This window comes from Elgaria multicarinata, chromosome 3, assembly GCF_023053635.1.
Source record: "Elgaria multicarinata webbii isolate HBS135686 ecotype San Diego chromosome 3, rElgMul1.1.pri, whole genome shotgun sequence".
In the NCBI taxonomy this organism is placed as follows: domain Eukaryota; kingdom Metazoa; phylum Chordata; class Lepidosauria; order Squamata; family Anguidae; genus Elgaria; species Elgaria multicarinata.
In genome coordinates, this window is record NC_086173.1 from 28026814 (window position 1) to 28046569 (window position 19756).

Consider the following 19756-nt stretch of genomic DNA (forward strand, 5'->3'; position numbering starts at 1 on the left):
TCTCCTTGAAGTCAAAGCATTTTGGGAAAAGGCTTCCCGTTCTTCTTGAAAGGACAATTGTCCCACTTAGTTTGCATAGTTTTGGCTAGAGGAAAGTTCCTAGAGGTTGGATTCTCTTCAGGTGGGAAGATATGTTTATTTCCTGAATAAAGCTTTGTGGATTATGTGGCAGACCTCTTTATTATCTCACAATAAGGTAGGAGGTTTGGGGAAACATGACAGTAAGTCACCCACATGCTCCATTGGCTTCTATAGCACCGTATCTCAAGGGGCTTGAGCTGTTCAGGGGGGGAGTTCAAGCGCCACCCTGAATTCCAGCAAACAATGTTCTGCATAGGGATGGGGAGAAATTTGTTTGGTTCACATGTTAAGGCAATCTTGTCAAATTTCACACTTTTGAAAGAATGTGTTAACGGAATCTTTTGAAAGTCGCACTTCTCCAAATTTTGCAGTGGTATTCCGCAATAGAAAAACAATGCAAGCAAAAATGTGCATATTAAGGCAAAGTGCACATAAACATATTATAGTAGAGGGGAAAAACATTCAAAAATGCATTATGTTAGTGGCAAAGAGCACTTTTTATCAGCTTAGGCTGATATACCAACTGTGCCCTTATCTGAACGGAGATAGCCTAGCTAGCTACAGTTATCCATGCTCTCATAACCTCTTGTTTGGATTACTGCAATGCGTTATATGTGGGCCTGCCTCTGAAAACGGTCTGGAAACTTCAACTAGTAAAAAACCGGGCAGCACGTTTACTAACAGGGACTGGCCAACGAGATCACATCACGCCAGTCCTCTTCCAGCTTCATTGGCTGCCAGTCCAGGCCCCGGCCCGATTCAAAGTGCTGGTATTAACATTTAAAGCCCTAAATGGCTTGGGACCAGGCTATCTGAAGGAATGCCTCCTCCCATATGTACCTGCCCGGACCCTAAAATCATCCTCAGGGATTCTTCTCTGTGAGCCCCTGCCAAAGGAAGTGAGGCAGGTGTCTACCAGGAGGAGGGCCTTCTCTGCTGTGGCACCCCAGCTGTGGAATGAGCTCCCTAAGGAGGTTCACCTGGCACCTACACTATATTATTTCAGATGCCAGGTGAAGACCTTTTTATTCTCTCAGCATTTTAACAGTCTATAAACTTAATTTTAACTTTGCTAGTTTAAATTTGTATTTTGAATTTGTATTTCTGCACTGCTGCTGATTTTATCCTGGTTGTGCTTTTTCTATTGTATTTTATATCATGCCTTTATACTGTTCGTTTCATACTTTGAATGTTTTTAATTTTTGTGAACTGCCCAGAGAGCTTCGGCTATTGGGCGGTATAAAAATGCAATAAATAAATAAATAAATAAATAATAAACTATACCATTAAAGTGGCATGCATGTTTATAGTAGAGAGATATGTCCTGAGTCTGATAATTCCTTCTCAGTAGTAGGTGTTTTGTTTTGTTTTGTCCATGGAGATGCACTCCACTTAATCCAATTTGCTCATTAAAGAACAGGGGTATCTCTAAAGCCATTAAAAACAGAGTTGTTGCACACAAAACACAGGTTTTTCGACAGCAGACGTTTAGTGTTATCGACAAGCCTCAAGGACGTGTAACCGGCCACTTTGAACCTTCAGAAAGTTATGCTTATGGCTCATCTTATGGTTGTCCTTTTGCTTGTAGAAGTGGTCGATATAATCTTCAGTCCAGGAGAGCTTCCTCCTGCTCCAGAGCCATATCCCACAATGCCTCTGCTGCTCCCAGAAGTTGAACTTCCTCCTCCAACACTGAGCCCTCCTCCACGACTCAGTCCATTTCCTCCGACCATGCTGCTGTTGCTGACTACAGCTACAAAAGAAAACACACACGCACACAAACAGACCAGTAAAAATATTTTAATTGGGATGCATCAACTGCAGAGAAAATCCCAAGAATGGACGTATGATACCCTCCTGTCCAGGATTCCAGGCAGACGTGCCCCTTTCCAAGATATTTCATTTCATTCCCCCTCCCCACCCCACAGTTTTACACCTCCCACCTCACCCGCCCCCCCCCCAATGCATTCCATGCACACTGAATATGTGCTCTGAGCTGGATTGGCATGGGTCTCCCCTTAGCCTGGCAGTTCTCTCAAGCATGCTCTTACCATCCTCGTGTTGTGTGTGGATGGTGGTATTTTGGTAAAATAAAGATCCACCCTTTGCAAATAATATCAGAGGCAGTTTGCCTATGTTCACTAGTTGCTGGGGAACACGGGTGGGAGGGTGCTGTTGCACTCACGTCCTGCTTGTGGGTTTGACATCTGGTTGGCCACTGTGTGAACAGAATGCTGGACTAGAGGGACCCTTGGGGCATGTCTACATGAGGGCTTATCCTGGGGATCGCCCCGGGATCATCCCTGTGCATCCACATAGTGCACAAGGGATCCCGGGGGCAGGGAGGAATGATCCTTCCTTTCCCCAGGATAACTGGGACAACTTCAATCCCGACTTTTCCCACGGTCTTGAGATTGTCCCAAGACAGTGGAACGTGTGGGCAGCTGTCCCAGTTTTGTCCCAGCTCTTTGTGAGTAAACGCGAGGAGCCAGGAACTGGGCATGGGGCATGGAGCTCTTCAGGAGCTCTGTACCCATCAGGGGTGGGAGGGGGGAGCGGGATCTTTTTTTAAAAAAAACCTTATTTTTTCGATGAAGTGCTTGTGCGCCCATCTTCAATTGAAAAAAAAAAATCCAGAATGGCAGGCACAATGTCTTCCTTCCTCCCAGGACATTGCGTGCCGCATGTGGACTGAGGGGGAGGGTCTTGTGATCACCATACCGTGAGATCCTCTCCCTCCCCTCCCTAGGTCTAGACTAGGGATGTGCTCCGCTTCTAATCGGACCGGCGAATTAGAAGCGGAGCGGGGGGCTTCGCCTGCCCTTAAGGCAGAGGCGAAGAGGATTGGGGGGCCGGCGGAGCGTGGCGAAGAGGATCGAGGTGAAGGCGGAAAGGTAAGTGGTGTTTACCGGGCCCTGCCACTGTCGCTGTCACTGTCACTAGGGGTGTGCATGGACCTCCCGCTCCGCCCCGCGGGCCGATCCAAAAATTTCGGATCGGCCCGCTCCGCGCCGCTCTGCCCATACTCCGCTCCTCTTCGCCGCGGAGCTCCGGCTCCGAATCGAAGCTCCGCAGTGGAGGGGAGTGGCGCCAGGTAAGGCCGGGAGAGGAGGGCGGGGAGGGTTACCGGGCCCTGCCGCCATCGCCGCCCGTGCGGCGATGGCGGCAGAGCCCGGTAAGGGACCAAGGGGGAGGGGGGCCTTACCTGCCTCCGTCCACAGTCCGTTGGCTTCTTCAATTGAGCCCGCGGTTCAACCAGGAAGTCTAGGCCGCACGGCCCAGACTTCCTGGTTGAACCACGGGCTCAATTGAAGAAGCTGACAGACCGCGGACGGAGGCAGGTAAGGCCCCCCTCCCCCTTGGTCCCTTACCGGGCTCTGCTGCCGTCGCCGCACGGGCGGCGACGGCGGCAGGGCCCGGTAACCCCCCCGCCCTCCTCTCCCGGCCTTACCTGGCGCCACTCCCCTCCACTGCGGAGCTCCGATTCGGAGCCGGAGCTCCGCGGCGAAGAGGAGCGGAGTATGGGCAGAGCGGCGCGGAGCGGGCCGATCCAAAATTTTTGGATCGGCCCGCGGGGCGGAGCGGGGGGTCCATGCACACCCCTAGTCTAGACATGCCCTTCATCTGTTCCTTCTCATGTTCTAAAGTTCAGGATTGGTATATATAGTGGGGTGGGAGACATTTTTTGGCCCGAGACCTGAATTGGTTCCAGGCAAATATGTCAGGGGCCACACTCCCACAGTGCAACAGAGCCATGTTCAGAAAGCAGCCTCTGTGCTGCAACCAGGCTTGGGGGTGGGCGGGGGGAGGCCTCTGTTTGGTAGCGTTTGCCCAATTCCCTTGGGGAAGCAGCACTTTTTTGAGGGGTGGGGTGGCTTTTCAACATCGATACTTCAAAAACATGCTCTTGTTACAAACCCAGAATACAGCACAAAACCTTCAGTTACTTACATATGTTCACAGCACTGCCACATTCTCCAGACATCCTGTTGGGTAAAATAAAATAGAAAACCAGTGAGCAGTTGGAGACTTCTCCTCGTCCTCCTCTTTTTCGAAGAAGGCTGTCCTATATTGTTGCATGATGCATACTTACAGTACAATCCCATGTTTCTCTACTCAAGAAGAAGTCCCACTGAGGCCTTACTTACAAGTAACTGGCTACAGGACTGCAGCCTGAAAGCGTCATCCAATATAGCCTAAGGCTCAGAAATGTGGCAAACACCTTCCCAGGTAATACCATCTTGAATATGGGGATTGCTAGATGGGATTTCATTTGTACATGATTGCTCAGTATGGCCCCTGAGCGCTTTCAACAAAAATATTGAGACATATTCTTTATTATTGGGAGGGGTGTTGGGAAAATCTGAAAGGAATTCAAATGAGTTTGGATTTCTATGAATCCGAACTGCAGATTTCCTGAAGGCTGGGGAAACTGTGTATTTTCTTCCTCCATTGAAGGGAGAAAATGAGCAATTTCCTCAGCCTTGAGGAAACTGTGACCTACCTGTTAGCTCGCGACGGAGGAGGGAAGATCTCGCATTATGTTTAATGCAAGATCCCTCCTCTGTTTACACGTGACGCACGACGACCTCAGAAGGAGAGGCATCACACCCGCTGTTTTTTTTATTAAAGGGCCAGCAGCGCACGAACGCTCATGCTCATAAGGTAAGTGGTTTTTAAATTTGAATTACTTTCCCTGCTCCCCCCACCCTACCCCTGATGGGTGCAGCTCCCAGCTCCTCGCGAGGAATTGCGTGGAGCCGAGTCAACCCATAGCACCTGGCCACACGTTCTGCGGTCTCGGGCTCAGCTGCAGAACTGAGGGCTATATCCCAGGGCAAGGGAGGGATTATCCCTCCCTGATCCCGGGATCCCCTGTGTGTCGTGTGGATGCACAGGGACGATCCCAGGGTTCGCCCCAGGATAAAGCCCCGTCTAGCTATGGCCTCAGTATCAGTGTTGGCAATACCAGCGTAGAGGTCAATGTTGACAATACTGCCCTTGATGGAGCAACACTCTGACTCAGGGCCTTGCTAGATGAGGTCTTAGCGCGCTGTGAGGCCCGGTTTCCCTGCTGTGCGTCCAGATGACGCACAGGGGAATCTGGGGTCAGGCTGCGCTGAGACCTCCCTTAACGCGCCATAAGCGAATTCGCTTATGGCGGTGCCTTTTCCGCAGCCCCGGCCTGAGGCCGGGGCTGCGGAACGTCTAGCAGTGTCCGTGGCTTTTTGCGGCTACTTGCTTACTCGCGAGTAGCTGGGAAAAGCCACGGACTGGGCACAGTGCTCAAATGAGCGCTGTGCCCATCGGCCCAGGGGGGATCCGGGGGGGGGGGAAGAGGGGCAGGGGGAAGGCCGGACCCACCAGGAGAGAGGGGGGAAAGCTGGACATCGGGGATGGCACAGGGTGGGAGGAAAGCCGGAGAGCCGGGGATGGCACGGGATGGGGGCGAGAGAAGGACAGTGGGGACGGGATGGAGGCGAGGGAAGGACAGCCGGGGACGGGATGGGGGCGAGGGAAGGATTTTTTTTTAAAAAAAACCACTTACCTTGTCCGGAGTCTTCGGGGCGCACGTGGCCCCTTTAACAACAACAAAAAATGGCCGACGCTGCCGGGCTTCCGGAGTCCCTGCGCGTCGTGCGTGTAGGAGGCGGGGCAGCGCGCGCTAAAGTTAGCGCGCCGTCGCCCTGCCTCCGTGCCAGCTTATCCAGCATGGTCTAGCAAGGCCGTCAGTATATAAAGCAGCTTGCAATATGGCAGGAGATTGAACAGTGCAGACGGGAAGAGGCATTGGGAGCTAGAGAAAGACAAAAGGCAGGCTTGGACCTAATCTACACCAGGCAGGATATTCCACTATGGAAGTGTTCTGAAGGGGGGATATAAAAGGCAGGAGCTGCACTACTGTTTTATAGCAGTATTGAAGTGCACTGACAACTGTTGGGGCCCATTGACACAGACCATATACTGCTTTCATGCCACTTTCACACTGCTATATCCTGTTTGGTGTAGATTAGGCCTTGCTGTACACACAGTTTTACAGCATCAGACCACTCTCCAGCCTCACATGAGACAAGAGGCTGAAGTCAGTTCACATCTGAAAGGATTCTGCTAGAATTATGGCAGAATTTATTTATTTATTTATTTATTGAAAAAAATGAAGAAGGCAGGAGAACAGGGAAACGTGGGGATGGAACAGTTTAACAGGTGGATTCTCAGGGTAAAATGACATTGTGAATGGTGCCAATAACTGGAGAAAATAGTGAATATTGAAGCCCCAAATCAATCACCACTGTTTCTAAGATACCCACCTGCATTCCTCTCCTTCCAGCAGTGTCCTATAGGTGGCGATCTCAATATCCAGTGCTAGCTTAATATTCAAAAGCTCCTGGTAATCACGCAAAAGACGGGCCAGCTCCTCCTTAGCTTTCTGCATGGCGTTCTCCAGGTCCATCAGCTTCTCCCTTGCATCCTTGAGGGCGATCTCTCCACGTTCTTCAGCCTCAGCAATGGATGACTGAAAATGGGAACACTGCAGTGAAAATACAAAGAAGAGCCAATCAACTCAGATTATATTTTATATGGCCAGGAGTTTGTGACAAAGGATAGACACTACTGGTGAAAGTGCCACATGGATCCTCAGTGCTTAATTTTGCAAAATGTATTATTCATCTGGATAACCAGAGTCCATGTTTATGCATTTAACTATCGGGTTGGATTTGATGGCCTTATAGGCCCCTTCCAACTCTACTATTCTATGGTTCTATGATTCTAGGTGCAAGAAAGGAAGAAGTCAAAATCAGGGGCAGCATAGGAAAGTGTGTGATTTATAGGAATGAAGCATTTATTGATAAAGGCTGCCTGCAACCGTATGCACATTTAGAGCTTTTCTGCAGGAGGCATTTATTGTGCCCTGTTATTCCCTATCTATGGTTGTTTACAGGTTCTTTAGACAAGTTGTGACCCTCCAGTTTCACTTCTGTTTTTAAACAGCATTTTTGGCGAGTTTTTCCGAGCAAGGAAAAAGCCGCATTTAATTGTGAAAACAAAAGAAAGTGCTGTTTCCACTTTTGCTATTCCACTGTATCACAGTGCCACCTAGAGGTTACATAGCAGAAAACCTGGAAAGGAAAATCTCTTTGTGTAGTGCTCAGATTTCTGCAACGAAATAGAGCAGATTAACAATGTCAGGTAGAAAAGCTCTTTCTGGGCTAGGAAGTGTCCAATAGAAATCTCTGGAAATGTATGAGTAAATATGGATAGGACCAGTCAAGACTTTGCTTGAAAGCAGTGTCATATACTGGATTGGATGGAACCAGATTTAATCATACACAAGGCATATCTACACCTAAGGGTGTAGAGGGAGGGAGGGAGGGAGGGGGGAGGATCACAGACTTACCTGCTTCCACGATTCTCCCCCAGCATCTTGATGGCCACGTGATGTCCTGGAAGGAAAGAGGGACGTCGCGGCCGCCATTTCTTTTCTTGGAACGGAGATGGAGTGCAATTGCGCTCCGGCGCATGTACATGGGTTGTTGTTGTTTTTAAAAAAACACCCTTTGAACTGTTCCACCCACCCACCCAACAGGCGCAGACTACCCCCATGCAGCTCCACACCCATTTTAAGAACTCTACTACTTTCAGGGAGGAAGGGAGAAGCCGGGAGCAGGCACGACATCACCCATGGTCCTCAGTATGGTCCCAGGACTGTGGGCAAAATTGGGATAACCGACATCTCGGTTATCCCGGGAAAATGAAGGGGTTGTCCCTGCTTGCTCCCAAAGTCCCCTGTGCATCATTTGGGTGCACAGGGACAATCTAGGGATGACCCCAGGTTAAAAGAATGGTGTAGACATGCCCTTAGTCATATATTGAAATCAAAGGAATTTAAGTCTGGATCCAACCAACTGAATCCAAGGCCAGATATACAAAACCAGGATATAACACCGTGACAGCAGTTTGAAAACGGTAGGGGGAATTTGTCATGGTCCCCAACAGTTGTCAGTGTACTTCAAATCCGTTATGAAGCAGCAGTGTAGATCCTGCCCAAGAATTTCAAAACTGCTCAAACTAAGCAGTACTGGATTGAGGTAATTTCCCATAAAGCATCACTTACTGCCGAAAAGGGAAGTAAGTAGGGATGTGCTCCGCTTCTCTTCGGTTCAGAGAAGCAGGAGCGAGGTGGCCTAATTCGCCTCCGGAAAAGGCGGAGGCGAAGAGAGTCAGAGGGGCTGTGGATCGAGGCGAAGAGGATCGCCTCAATCCGGAGCTTCACCTGCAGGTAAGTGGGGGGGACTCATCTGGCGCTGTTGTCGCCGCCATCCATGCAGCGGCGGTGCCAGGTAAGGGAGCAAGTTGGAGGGACGCTTACCTGCATCCGTCACGGGCTTCAATTGAGGCCCTGGTTGAAGGCGGAAGTGAAGGCCGAGGCCTCTTCTGGCTTCAACCAGGGCCTCAATTGAAGCCTGTGATGGATGCAGGTAAGGGGGCGGGGAGCGGCTTATCTTGCACCGCCGCCGCCGTCATCCATGTACTCTGCATGGTGCGAAGAGGATCGGGCTCGATCCAGATTTTCCCGATTGGGCCACAAAGCGGATTGGGGGGTCCGTGCACATCCCTAGCAGTAAGACACAGTATCCTCTTTCTTTAACTAGTTAACCTCACAATTGCTGAGTTAAAATACAGTTTCCAAATTAGGTTCACTCCCCATACTAACAAAGCAGCAGTGTGATGCCTCAAAGAAGTCTTGCTGGGTATCTCCACTAAAGCAGAGTACATCTTACCTGCTTCTTCACATTCTCTGTTTCGGCCCTCAGTCTGTGGATCAGTCGATTCAGTTCAGAAATCTCTACCTTGGAGCATTTCAGGGCATCATCATGCTTCCCAGCTGTGATCTGAAGTTCCTGAAACTGATTTTATGCGCTAACACATTAAAAGAGGGATCAGCAATGGCTAGTCCTCAGGCCAAATCCAGCTACCTGAAGGGAGCCATCTGGCTGCCCAGCAGCTAAAAGTGAAAGAGGCATCTATATATAGAAAATGCTTAGGTATGTTTCTGTAAAGGCTTCTGCTGATACAGGTTTCTAAGCAACAGTAACAATATGTAACGTCAGCTGATACAGGTTTCTAAGCCTCTCACCCAACTCCTCCGGGCTTTCCAAGGTAATCCTACCCCCCTTTCTGCCTCTTCGCTCCCCCCCACGAAGGAGGCAGTGCCACGGTCTGGAGCATGAGCAAGGCACAGCCGGGGCCCTTGGTGGCCGGGTGGGAGGCCACTCGCCTGCTGCAAGCCGAGGCCCTGACCTAATCTCATTTGAGCTGGGTGGGCGGCCCAAGGCTGACAGGAACCCTGGGGAGAGGGGGACACCTGCTCCCCCACCCCCTGACCTCCCTGCCTCCCAGGTCTGCCAGACAGTGCTGTATTGGTGGCATCCAAGCAGCCCGCAGCCCTGCGATGATATTTAATTAATAAACTTTAAGATATGCTACAACGGTGTATGTTACGCTGGGTACAGCTAGTGTGGAGAAAATATGTTGGTCCATAGCTTAGCAGCAGAGTACATGCTTTTCATGTAGAAAGTCCATTCCTAGATAGATAGATAGATAGATAGATAGATAGATAGATAGATGCGCACTCAGGAAGTAACACTGGGAAGGGTCTCTGCCTGAGCTATTGGAGGACTGCTAAAAGATGGAGTTGATCTGGGGTCTCCGACGTGGTGCCCATGATCACCAATGTGCCCCCAAACACCTCTCTTAGCGCCCACCAGGTTCTCTGTTCCTCCTGATGTTTTACATTTTATTTCCTAATATTTTTTTTATAATTTAAAACGTTTTATGTGGGAGGCTGACATCTTGGACAGCAAAGTGCTGTCCTTCAGCTCCTTCTTTATCTGGGCTCAGAAGAAGGGTTTCGTGTTTATTAGCTCAGAGTCCCACCTGTCTTGTACTTCAGAACTCAGGGAAATTATTTTTCTTTTAGTGTCATCACTTTGCTTTGTAACTAGCCATACGCACCATGGCAGCCATTTTTTGAATTGGCAATGTCAGGGGCAGCCATTTTGTGAGAGCATCCACTGCACTCTTTCAAAATTCTAAATGTGTCCACCAACCCAGAGACATTGGGGATGCTTGGAGGAGGTGATACTGGGCTATACAGACAAAGGGTCTGGCTGGATGAGCCATGTGTCCTATTTTACAGAAGACAGTCTTCTACTAGAAGGTGTTCTCTGTTTGAAGGGCTCTCTAGTCCAAGTCCAGTTTAAAGAAAAGAACTATAAAATGGGAGAGCAGGGAGAGGCCTCCAAGTTATCCAACAACATTTGGACAAGAGACTGAGCAAGCACACAGGTCACCTGGTTGCAGTCCCTTCCCAGGGCTATTGTACAGCATATTTACTTTCTAATTACATTATAATTATTTCTGACTTTGCACTTATACCTATAATTTAGTATATGTAGCCCTTGGCTGTCTTCTTTTTTAATGATGCATTTCTTCTTTGGCAGGGGCACAGTGTAAGTGGCCACCCTAAAGCTGCTTCCTATATTCACATGCCCACAAAAGCAGCTGCCACCTGCCAGCCTAGACACAAAAGAGGGGCAGCCATGGAGCCCAAATCCAGTCCCTTGAGGAATGCTACCTGGCCTACAAGTGGCTAATGGAGGTAAATGAGGAGGATGAGGGGAGCTAACAGGGGCTGCCAACAAATCACTTTGAGGTGTGGAGGCCTCGGCCTATTTCTTCTTGTCCTCATCTTCATCATTCTGAACATTTGAGCCTTACCAAGAGCATAAATCTCACCTATCAACATTCACACTCAGGTTAAATCTGGGAATGTTTGTACGTAGCTGTAGGAATACCAAAGGAAATGGGTGACACAGAGCCATGTGGGAAGTACAAGGAACAAAATACATGCATGCAAACATAGGGTTACCTCACCAGTCCTCAGCACTGTCAGTGACAAAATTCTGAGATCTTTGGAACATTGGGTGTGAGCATCCTGTTCTTTTAAATCAATAGCAGGTTGTTTGGAAAACAGTGACACATGCTTCTTTGGAACTTAAAAGGAAGCTAATAAAATAGAGACTCTTGTTTCATATTTATCCAACACCTCAGGGAATGTTTAATAAGGGTTGGTTACAACCCCTCCTTGTTGGCAGTGAAATTTGGATGTTGGAACTCATATAGTGTGGGTGTATCCTAAAATTATTTCATTTTGGACTGAAAGTCACAGGATTATTAACACGACTTTACATCTACAATTAAAAGAACCAGGTAACAGGTGAACAGAAAGATCTCTTTCCACCTAAGACCCCAGAGTGCTGCTGTCACCAGTGGATAGCTCCTTTAGAGTGGATGGCTCCTTCCTATGTTCTTTAGGATATCAGAAAATCCAAAGACCCCAGTTTCAAACTATTTCCATTTTAAATTCTGGTTATTTGTACACTCAAGCCCACCAAATGTCCCCATGAGTCAAACTTCTATAAAGTCTTGATGAGAAGGTATGTAGTTTGACAATACAGCACTGTTTTAATTACTGGGGTGATTTTTTTGGAGGAGGAGGAGGAGGAGGAGGAGGAGGAGGAGGAGGAGGAGGAGGAGGAGGAAAGTTCTTCATCATGGCCATGTTCTGAATTTGCCAAATTCCAAAGCAATTCAGGTGATATTTTGTTTTGGGGCACCAAACGAGCAACACACACCTTGCTTTGGTACATGGCATCAACTTCAGCTCGGCTCCTTCTTGCAATATCTTCATACTGTGCTTTGACCTCAGCAATGATAACGTCCAAGTCCAGGTCCCGATTGTTGTCCATTGAGAGTATGATGCTGGTGTCATTTATCCGACCATATATCTGCACCAACTCCTGTACATCACAAAAAGCTTAATCAATTAATGTCTTTTGTTTCATGGAATCTAACTAAGGCAGTCTTCCCCAGCCCAGGGCCCTTTCAGATGAGTTGGATTACAGGTCCCATAATCCCCCAACCAGCTATGAAGTAAGGGTAGGGATGTGTGAATCAATTTATTTCCAGTCCCATCACTTTTGCATGAGTTCTCTTCTCAGTGTGTTCCATCCCATTCCTGCATCAATCCATTGTTATTATTTTTATTTTTTAAATCCACACAAAAATATGCATCTTTTAGAACACATTTTCTTTCAAAGTATGAGTTTCTAAACATATTTTCAGTCAAATATACACATTTCTAACATTTTTTCCCAACAATGGAAGCATTACTAAACTTATTTCAATATTTATTGTTTGATCTGAAAATCGCGCCATAACCTTCAGAAAGTGCAAAAGACAGCAGATAAATAAGTTCTTATCTGAACATTAGTCCAGGAGAGGTAGGTCAGGTCAGTTTGTCTTGGAATTCACTAAGATCCAGTTCCTCAATTCCCAAATTCTCCTGTGCTAATTTTGATGTCCTCTATTCTCCTGGTATTGCAATATTCTCTGGTTATTATCGGCACCAAATATTTGATTTCAGCATTTGACAATTATTATCTGAAAGCATTGGATAGTTGGTTGATAAGTATGGGTATTTACAGCATCAGGCAGCATTTTGTAGATCATATACACCAAGGGCATAGCTAGACGGGGCGATATCTCGGGGATCACCCCGGGATCATCCCTGTGCATTCGCATGATGAACAGGGGATCCCGGGAGCAGGGAGGGATGATCCCTCCATTGGCCTGGGATATCGCCCTACCCTTTTAGCCTGCTTTTTCCATGGTCCCAGAATGATCCCCAGACTGGGCATCGTGGGTTGTGGCCGAGCGTCGTGGGTTATCCCGGCTCCTCGCGAGTGACCACAAGGAGCCAGGACCAGGGCACAGGGCACAGAGCTCCTCAGCTCTGTGCCCATCAGCGGTGGGGTGGGGGGACCAGGGAATTATTATTATTATTATTATTATTATTATTATTATTATTATTATTTTAAAAAACAAAACCTTATGGTTTGTGCATGAGCACTCGTGTGCTCCTTCTCCTTTTAAAAAAAAGGTGGGTGTGACGTCCTCTTCCTCTTGGGACGTCACGCGCCACGTGTAGGCAGAGCGAGAGACCTCACGATAACCATAACACGAGATCCTCCCCCCTCCGTCGCACTAGACCCGGAAGGTCTAGCCATGGCCTAAGGATTTGGCAGTTGCTTGTAAAATAAATTTTAAAAATCAATGCGCATGAACTATCTTTGAAATAGATAATTGTTGAGGTTTGCATTCGAAATCTGAGTGGTGGAAATGAAAATTTTGGTGAAATATTTGAAAATATTGGCTTGGATCCAGCATTCCATGGGGCATTTCCGCTGGAGGAGGCCATCTTTGGGAGGATCTACACTACTGCTTTATAATGGTTTGAAGGGCACTGGCAATGGTCGGGGCCCATGGCACATCTCGTATACCATTTCCAATCTGCTTTCATAGTGGTCTATCCTGCTTGGTGTAGATCTGGCCTTCGTTGATTCTCATCTACCCCAGAGGTCCCCTATCCCTCCTCCCACCCGCCCACCCCAAAACACCCTGCTCTGTAAGTTTGGGGGAACCCTCCAAACAGTGGAAAAGGAATCACCAGGGGCTGTGGAAGTTGAGACCTATGTAAGCTAGCATCGAACAACAGCTGAAGGGACACTCCTGGTTTAAAATATTGAGACAGTTCTTGAGAAGCAAGCAGAGAATTTCAGGTGGCTTTTAGGAGATTAGGAAGCAATCTTACCGCCTCATACAGGCATTTCAGGAAACTGAGCTCTTCAGTCAGAGAAGCTACCCTGGCTCCCAGCTCCACTTTGTTCATATAGGCAGCATCTACATCCTGAAGGAAACAAAACATTGCAACAGAGACTGTTCACAAAGATTATTTTTGGTTAGTCGTATTTTATTGAAAGACGGTTGATTTTATGCATGTATTACAAACCAACCCTATTACCTCGCCCAATGCCTCCCATATGCATATCCCCGCCTGCCCCTTCTACGTATGCATGCACACAGACATACTTTTAAAAAGGGGAGAAGAGAAAATAAAAACAAAAATATACTCATCGTATACTTATTTAATTATTTATTTATTACGTTTATATACCGCCCCACAGCCGAAGCTCTCTGGGCCGTTTACAACAGTTAAGAACATTGAACATTATTTATTTTACTTTATTTATTTATTACATTTTTATACCACCCAATAGCAGAAGCTCTCTGGGCAGTTCACATTAAAAAGTATACAAAAATTTAAAATCATCAAAAACATAAAAACAACAGTCCACTGCACTCAGGATTTATAGGTGAAATATACGTGACTGAGTTCTTCCTCCAGCATGGTCCAAGTGGTATCTAGATCATGTATTGCTCCAAGATCCCATTTAATACACTTTCCATTTTTTCCAGATTGTTCTGCCTTGGAAATGGCAACCACTTTAAGGCTGTATGTGCTACTATTTCCAGAAATGGTCCTTTACGGCCGCCACTGTGCACAAAATTAGATCTATGAAAATACAGAGCCCTCATCTTCCACCCAGGGGGAACAGGTGGCTGCCAGGAGTGAGCAGATGAGTCCAGAAGGTCCTGCTTGCTCATGCGGCTTGACTGGTGGGGGCAGGGGCTTGCCGGGTCCAGGAGGCATGACGGACATAACTCCTGATCATTTCAATGGGTCTATGTAGGGCTAACATTGGATGTTACCGTTCAACCGCAGATTTAGGCTGTAGCTAAACCTAAGGTTTATCCCAGGATCATCCTGGGTTCATCCTTGCCTGAGCTCTGGATGCCCTGTGTGGAACTTAGATGAACAGGTTTGACCCCAGGACAATCCTGGGATAAACCTTAGGTCTAGCTACGGCCTTAGTCTGAGCCCATATTCAGTGTGGAAGCTGCAAACTAGATGAATCCTGATCGAAACCAAAATGAAACAAAATTCTCATACATCCTTGTTACAAAGGCCAGATGATGGTTGGAGAGTATCTGGCAAAGAATTTGTCATGAAGACAATCAAACACTCACTAGAGCATATAATTCTGCCTATTGCATGGTGATGAGGGCAACTGGCATTAGCACTAAGCATGCTTTGGCAACTACCAGGGCCCCATCACAGTGTCAGGGGGCCCTGAAGACGTTGGCTCTGAGCCCATTGTTCTGGTAGCTGGATCTGCAACATGCCCACCATTTTAACTATTCACCATGTCTTTGTTGCAGTATCAATCTGGGAAACTATGGGAAATTTTAATGGCGGGAGGCTCACAGCTGCCCACCCCAGATCCCTGTGCGTCTGCCACCAGTGCTGCTTACTGCTGCTCAGCACAACCATCAATTGAACCAAATTCCTCAAGGGGTGTGTCATTGCCAGAAGGAGCCCATCAGGAGTCCATCAGGAGGCACTTTGCTAGGAGGCTTCTCAAACCTGGAGCTGGCCCTGGAGAAAGGTACCGAATTGTCTCTATACTTGCATATTACACACACACACACACACCTTCACTTAGATCAATTTAATCTTTGTTACCAGGAGTATATTTCAACACTTGCCTTTTTTAGCAATACAAATTCATTCTCAGAAGATGCACGCTTGTTGATTTCTTCCTCATACCTTTGGGGATTAAAAAGAAGGACAGCGATTATGCTGGATGTATGAGCTGACTATATTCCATCCATTTAATGACCAAAACAACTTGGGTCCGGCATTCCTGAGGAGTAACGTTTTGGCATTTAATGTCATGTATAATTTGGTTCTTGCCACAATACGGACGAAAGTGCAATTTCTGAAATTGGCATCAGCTTTAGGAGGAAATCCACCGTGGGCACCAGTATATTAATTTTGTGCAATTTCATCTTGAAGTTATCCAAGAGTGAGCCTTTAAAGACACAATCCTATGCATGCTTAGACATTTTAAAAAAGCAAATGCTACAACTCCCAGCATTCCCCAAACAGCCATACTGGTTGTGGAATGCTGGGAGTGGTAGAACTTTTTTCCTGTCTAAACAAGCATAGAATTGTGCCCTAAACCTTGCCTCATGCCTCGTTCTCAATGATGCAGTTAGGTAATGTTAGACCCTGGACCTAGTGGCCTTCTGGGGACTCCTCTTTAGATGGTATTGTGCATTACTGAACTTACTTCAAAGTGTGGGTAAGCCGGCTGCTCATTCTGCTGAGTGGTAGGGCGACCATATGGAAAGGAGGAGTGACCAGATATAAAGGCAGGGCTCCTGCAGCTTTAACTGTTGAGATGAAGAGGGAATTTCACCAGGTGCTGCATGCATACAAATGATGCCTGTGAAATTCCCTTTTCTATAAAACTGTTAAAGATACAGGAGCCCTGACTTCCTTCTCATATAGTCACCCTAACAGAGTGGGGACCTGCACTTCTGCTTCTAAGTCCTGCCCTGATGACACTACTTCTCATCCCCTCCCCCCCCCCCCCGAAATATGAAATGGTACTCCAGATGGAAAGAACTAGAAATTAGCAAACATGTGAAGTTTGAACTTGTCGAGATTCTCCATTTTCCACCTCATTCTCACTCCCAGATATGAGCCTCTCTTCTTTTTTCTAGCAGACATTTTTCCGGACACCTCCCCATATGTGCACCTTCCCCCATTGATTAAAGCATCCTTTTTGAAAAATGCCCATTTAAAGTGTGCATTGTTCCGAAAGGATGCCATGTGCGAGCTTTCCTCAAAAATGTGATTGCATTCAGGGTTGCGAGCGGGGCATTTTCATCTATTTTATGAACAGCAATGAAATCCTCATGCATCCCTAGGAAAAGCTGAGCATTGCCCTTCTAATATTACCTGTGCTTAAAATCTTCCACTAGATCCTGCATGTTCTTGAGTTCTGAGCCCAGCCTCCATCTTTCACCCTTCAGGGAGTCCAAGTGCTTCCTCAGACTGTTGACATAGCCCTCAAAGAGAGGTTCGACATTGTTCTTCATGTGGGAAATGGGCTGCTGCTGCAAAAGGTTCCATTTGGTCTCCAAGACTTTATTCTGCTGCTCCAGGAATCGAACCTGAGAAGGCAAAAGATTAAAAGGATGGGTGAGTTTCTTTACAAGCATCCACCAGAGCACTGGGAAGCAATGCCAACAACTCAATATCAGTACAAGGGTGCTGTACAACATCAATAGCTCAGTATCTGTCAAGGGTAGCCACATTCCATCTCAAGGCCATTCCAGAGGTAGCATAGAGAGCAAATGAAATAAAATTCCACATGAGTTTTAAAAAAAAGTCTGAGTCATTAAAATCTTGAACTGCATTCCAAAATTCTCAAAGTTCATGTTTCAAGTTTGCTTTCGAGGGGAAAAAAGCAGATATAGTACTAGTAGTTTGAAATCCCACCTTGTCAATGAAGGAAGCAAATTTGTCATTCAGGTTCTTGATCTGCTCCCTTTCTTCTCTGCGCACTTTCTGGATCTCAGGATCAATTTCCAGGTTAAGGGGTGCCAGGAGGGTCTGGTTAACAATCACTTCCTGGATGCTGCCCGGCAGACAGGAAGGAAAGCCTGGGCCATTTCTTCCATTGACAAAGTTGCCATTGCTCCAGCCGGCCCCAGCAAATCCACCAAAACAAAGCCCAGCACTGCCACCAAATCCACCTCCACGCCGGGCACCTCCTGGAACCACGCTCTGGGAGATACTTTTAGTCCCCCCGAGATTGTAGAGGCTTCTGCTGTAAAAGCCACAGCTTCCACTTGCCCCTCCCGCACTCCTTCGGCTTACAGAAGACGCATTGCTCCTGGCCCCTCCGTAAACAATGGCAGAGCCAGCACTAAACCCCCTCCCTCCACTCCACGCTTTTGCATTCAGCTGGCGACTCATTTTCGTGTTAGGACGGGAGCTTGGAGAGAGAGAGAGAGAGAGATGAACAGCAGTCCAACATCCTCTCTGAGAGGTCCTCCTTTATATGAGTTTCAGGTCCTAGGCTTGGTTGGACCAGTGAAATGAAAGACATGCAAACTATTCTTAGGCTTGGTTAGTCTGGCTCCAGCCCACCCTTTATTGGGAACCGTCAAATAATGGTTTCATACCTAGGGAGTCTGGATGAAATGCAAAAAACAAACGAACACAAAGACTTTCATTGGGATTAACCAACGCTCATACCTGCAGAAACATTTTACCTCTGAGAATGTACCCCTATATAATTAACAGACTAGCATCTGCCTCTTGACACTCATATTTCATCATACTTGTCAATCACGACTGACATTTGGTATTAAATTGTCAGCTATAAATGTTTTGAAAAGCTTTATATATATATATATATATATATATATATATATATATATATATATTCTATTTTTCCCCCATTAGTTTATTTCATCTATCTATGGAGGCCTGCCTTGGAATTTCTGGGAGTGGTTGACCATTCATGACGTTTATTGCCCTGCTTTCCATGGAGATTTCTAAGCAAATGGTTTTTAAATGTATGTGTTGCTCAAGACAGGTCTAACCAGCAAATCAAACATGATGTTTCTAAAATCACCCCATCCCCCAAAACCAGTGGGGACTGCTGGCTCCAATTTTGGTGGGGCTGTGAATCCATTCTTGGTTTCAGTCAGAACCAGCCAGAACTCTAAAGGAGCTATCCAAGGGGCTGAATTTATTTTGGGGGTAGGTTTCAGCACCTTGGATAACTTCTTTAGAGTTCTCGCTGGCTCTAGCTGAAACCCAGAATACATTCACTGCCCCACCGAAATCGGAGCCACCAGCCTCCATTGCCAAAACGAAACCCTTTTTGGGGGGTTCAATATTCATAGGCAATGAATACATGGGATGGAAGTCTTTCTTCCACCCCATCCTGGGTACCTTCATTAGTGTGTCTGTAGAAGCCAGGCTCCCATATGGACAACACACATATTGACTGAACACAAGAACAGGAAATGAGCTGGATTGAAAAAAGTTTAATTAAGAGTGGAAACTTTTTAAAGATGTCTTGGGATGCCAAGCAAAGAATGATTAGGATGTTATCCATTCCCTTATGTTATACATTTTTCTAAGATATAGCAAGGTATTCAGTACTGTGTTAAGAACAGGGATGTATGAGAATTTCAGTTTTGCTCGTAAAACATGCGAGCCTTCCCCATGCAAAGCTTCAGAAGAGAACATGGCCGTCAGCACATGTCCACTAAAAATATTCACAAAGCGTCGAACACGTCCTCACATTTGTCTCATTCCAGATTCCCAGGTCGATTTGTGCAAATATCCTAATTTGCACAAATCGACCTGGGAATTTGTGCAAATTAGGCGGAGCAAGTGCGGCCCAGACTTCCTGGTGGAACCGCGGGCTCAATTGAAGACAGCGACGGACAGCGGACGGAGGCAGGTAAGGTCCCTTACCGGGCTCTGCTGCCGTCGCCGCATGGGCGGCGATGGCAGCAGGGCCCAGTAACCCCCCCGCCCTCCTCTCCCTTACCTGCCTCCGTCCGCGGTCCGTCAGCGTCTCCAATTGAGACTTCCTGGTGGAACCACGGGCTCAAGTGAAGACAGCGACGGACCACGGACGGAGGCAGGTAAGCCCCCCCCATGCGGCGACGGCAGCAGAGCCCGGTAACCCCCCCTATGGGGGGGGACCGGAGCTCCGATCCGGATCCGGAGCTCCGAGCGGAGCGGAGTGGGCACAGGCAGAGTGGGGGCGGGGCGGAGCGGGCCGATCCGAAAATGGCGGATCTTAAAGTGAAGCGGAGTGGGGGGTCCGTGCAC

General features: G+C 47.3%; 1 protein-coding gene across 1 annotated transcript; it reads right to left on the minus strand.

Moving 5' to 3' along the window:
• Window positions 1-1640: 1640 nt before the first annotated feature.
• LOC134394353 (keratin, type II cytoskeletal 4-like) lies at window positions 1641-17875 on the minus strand. The gene is made up of 9 exons (XM_063119739.1): window positions 17396-17875; window positions 16853-17067; window positions 15592-15652; window positions 13796-13891; window positions 11778-11942; window positions 8862-8987; window positions 6390-6610; window positions 4033-4067; window positions 1641-1834 (listed from the first exon to the last, which is right to left on the minus strand). Exons 1-9 carry the CDS (start codon window positions 17873-17875, stop codon window positions 1641-1643), a joined length of 1593 nt encoding a protein of 530 aa, XP_062975809.1.
• Between the last annotated feature and the right edge of the window lie 1881 nt (window positions 17876-19756).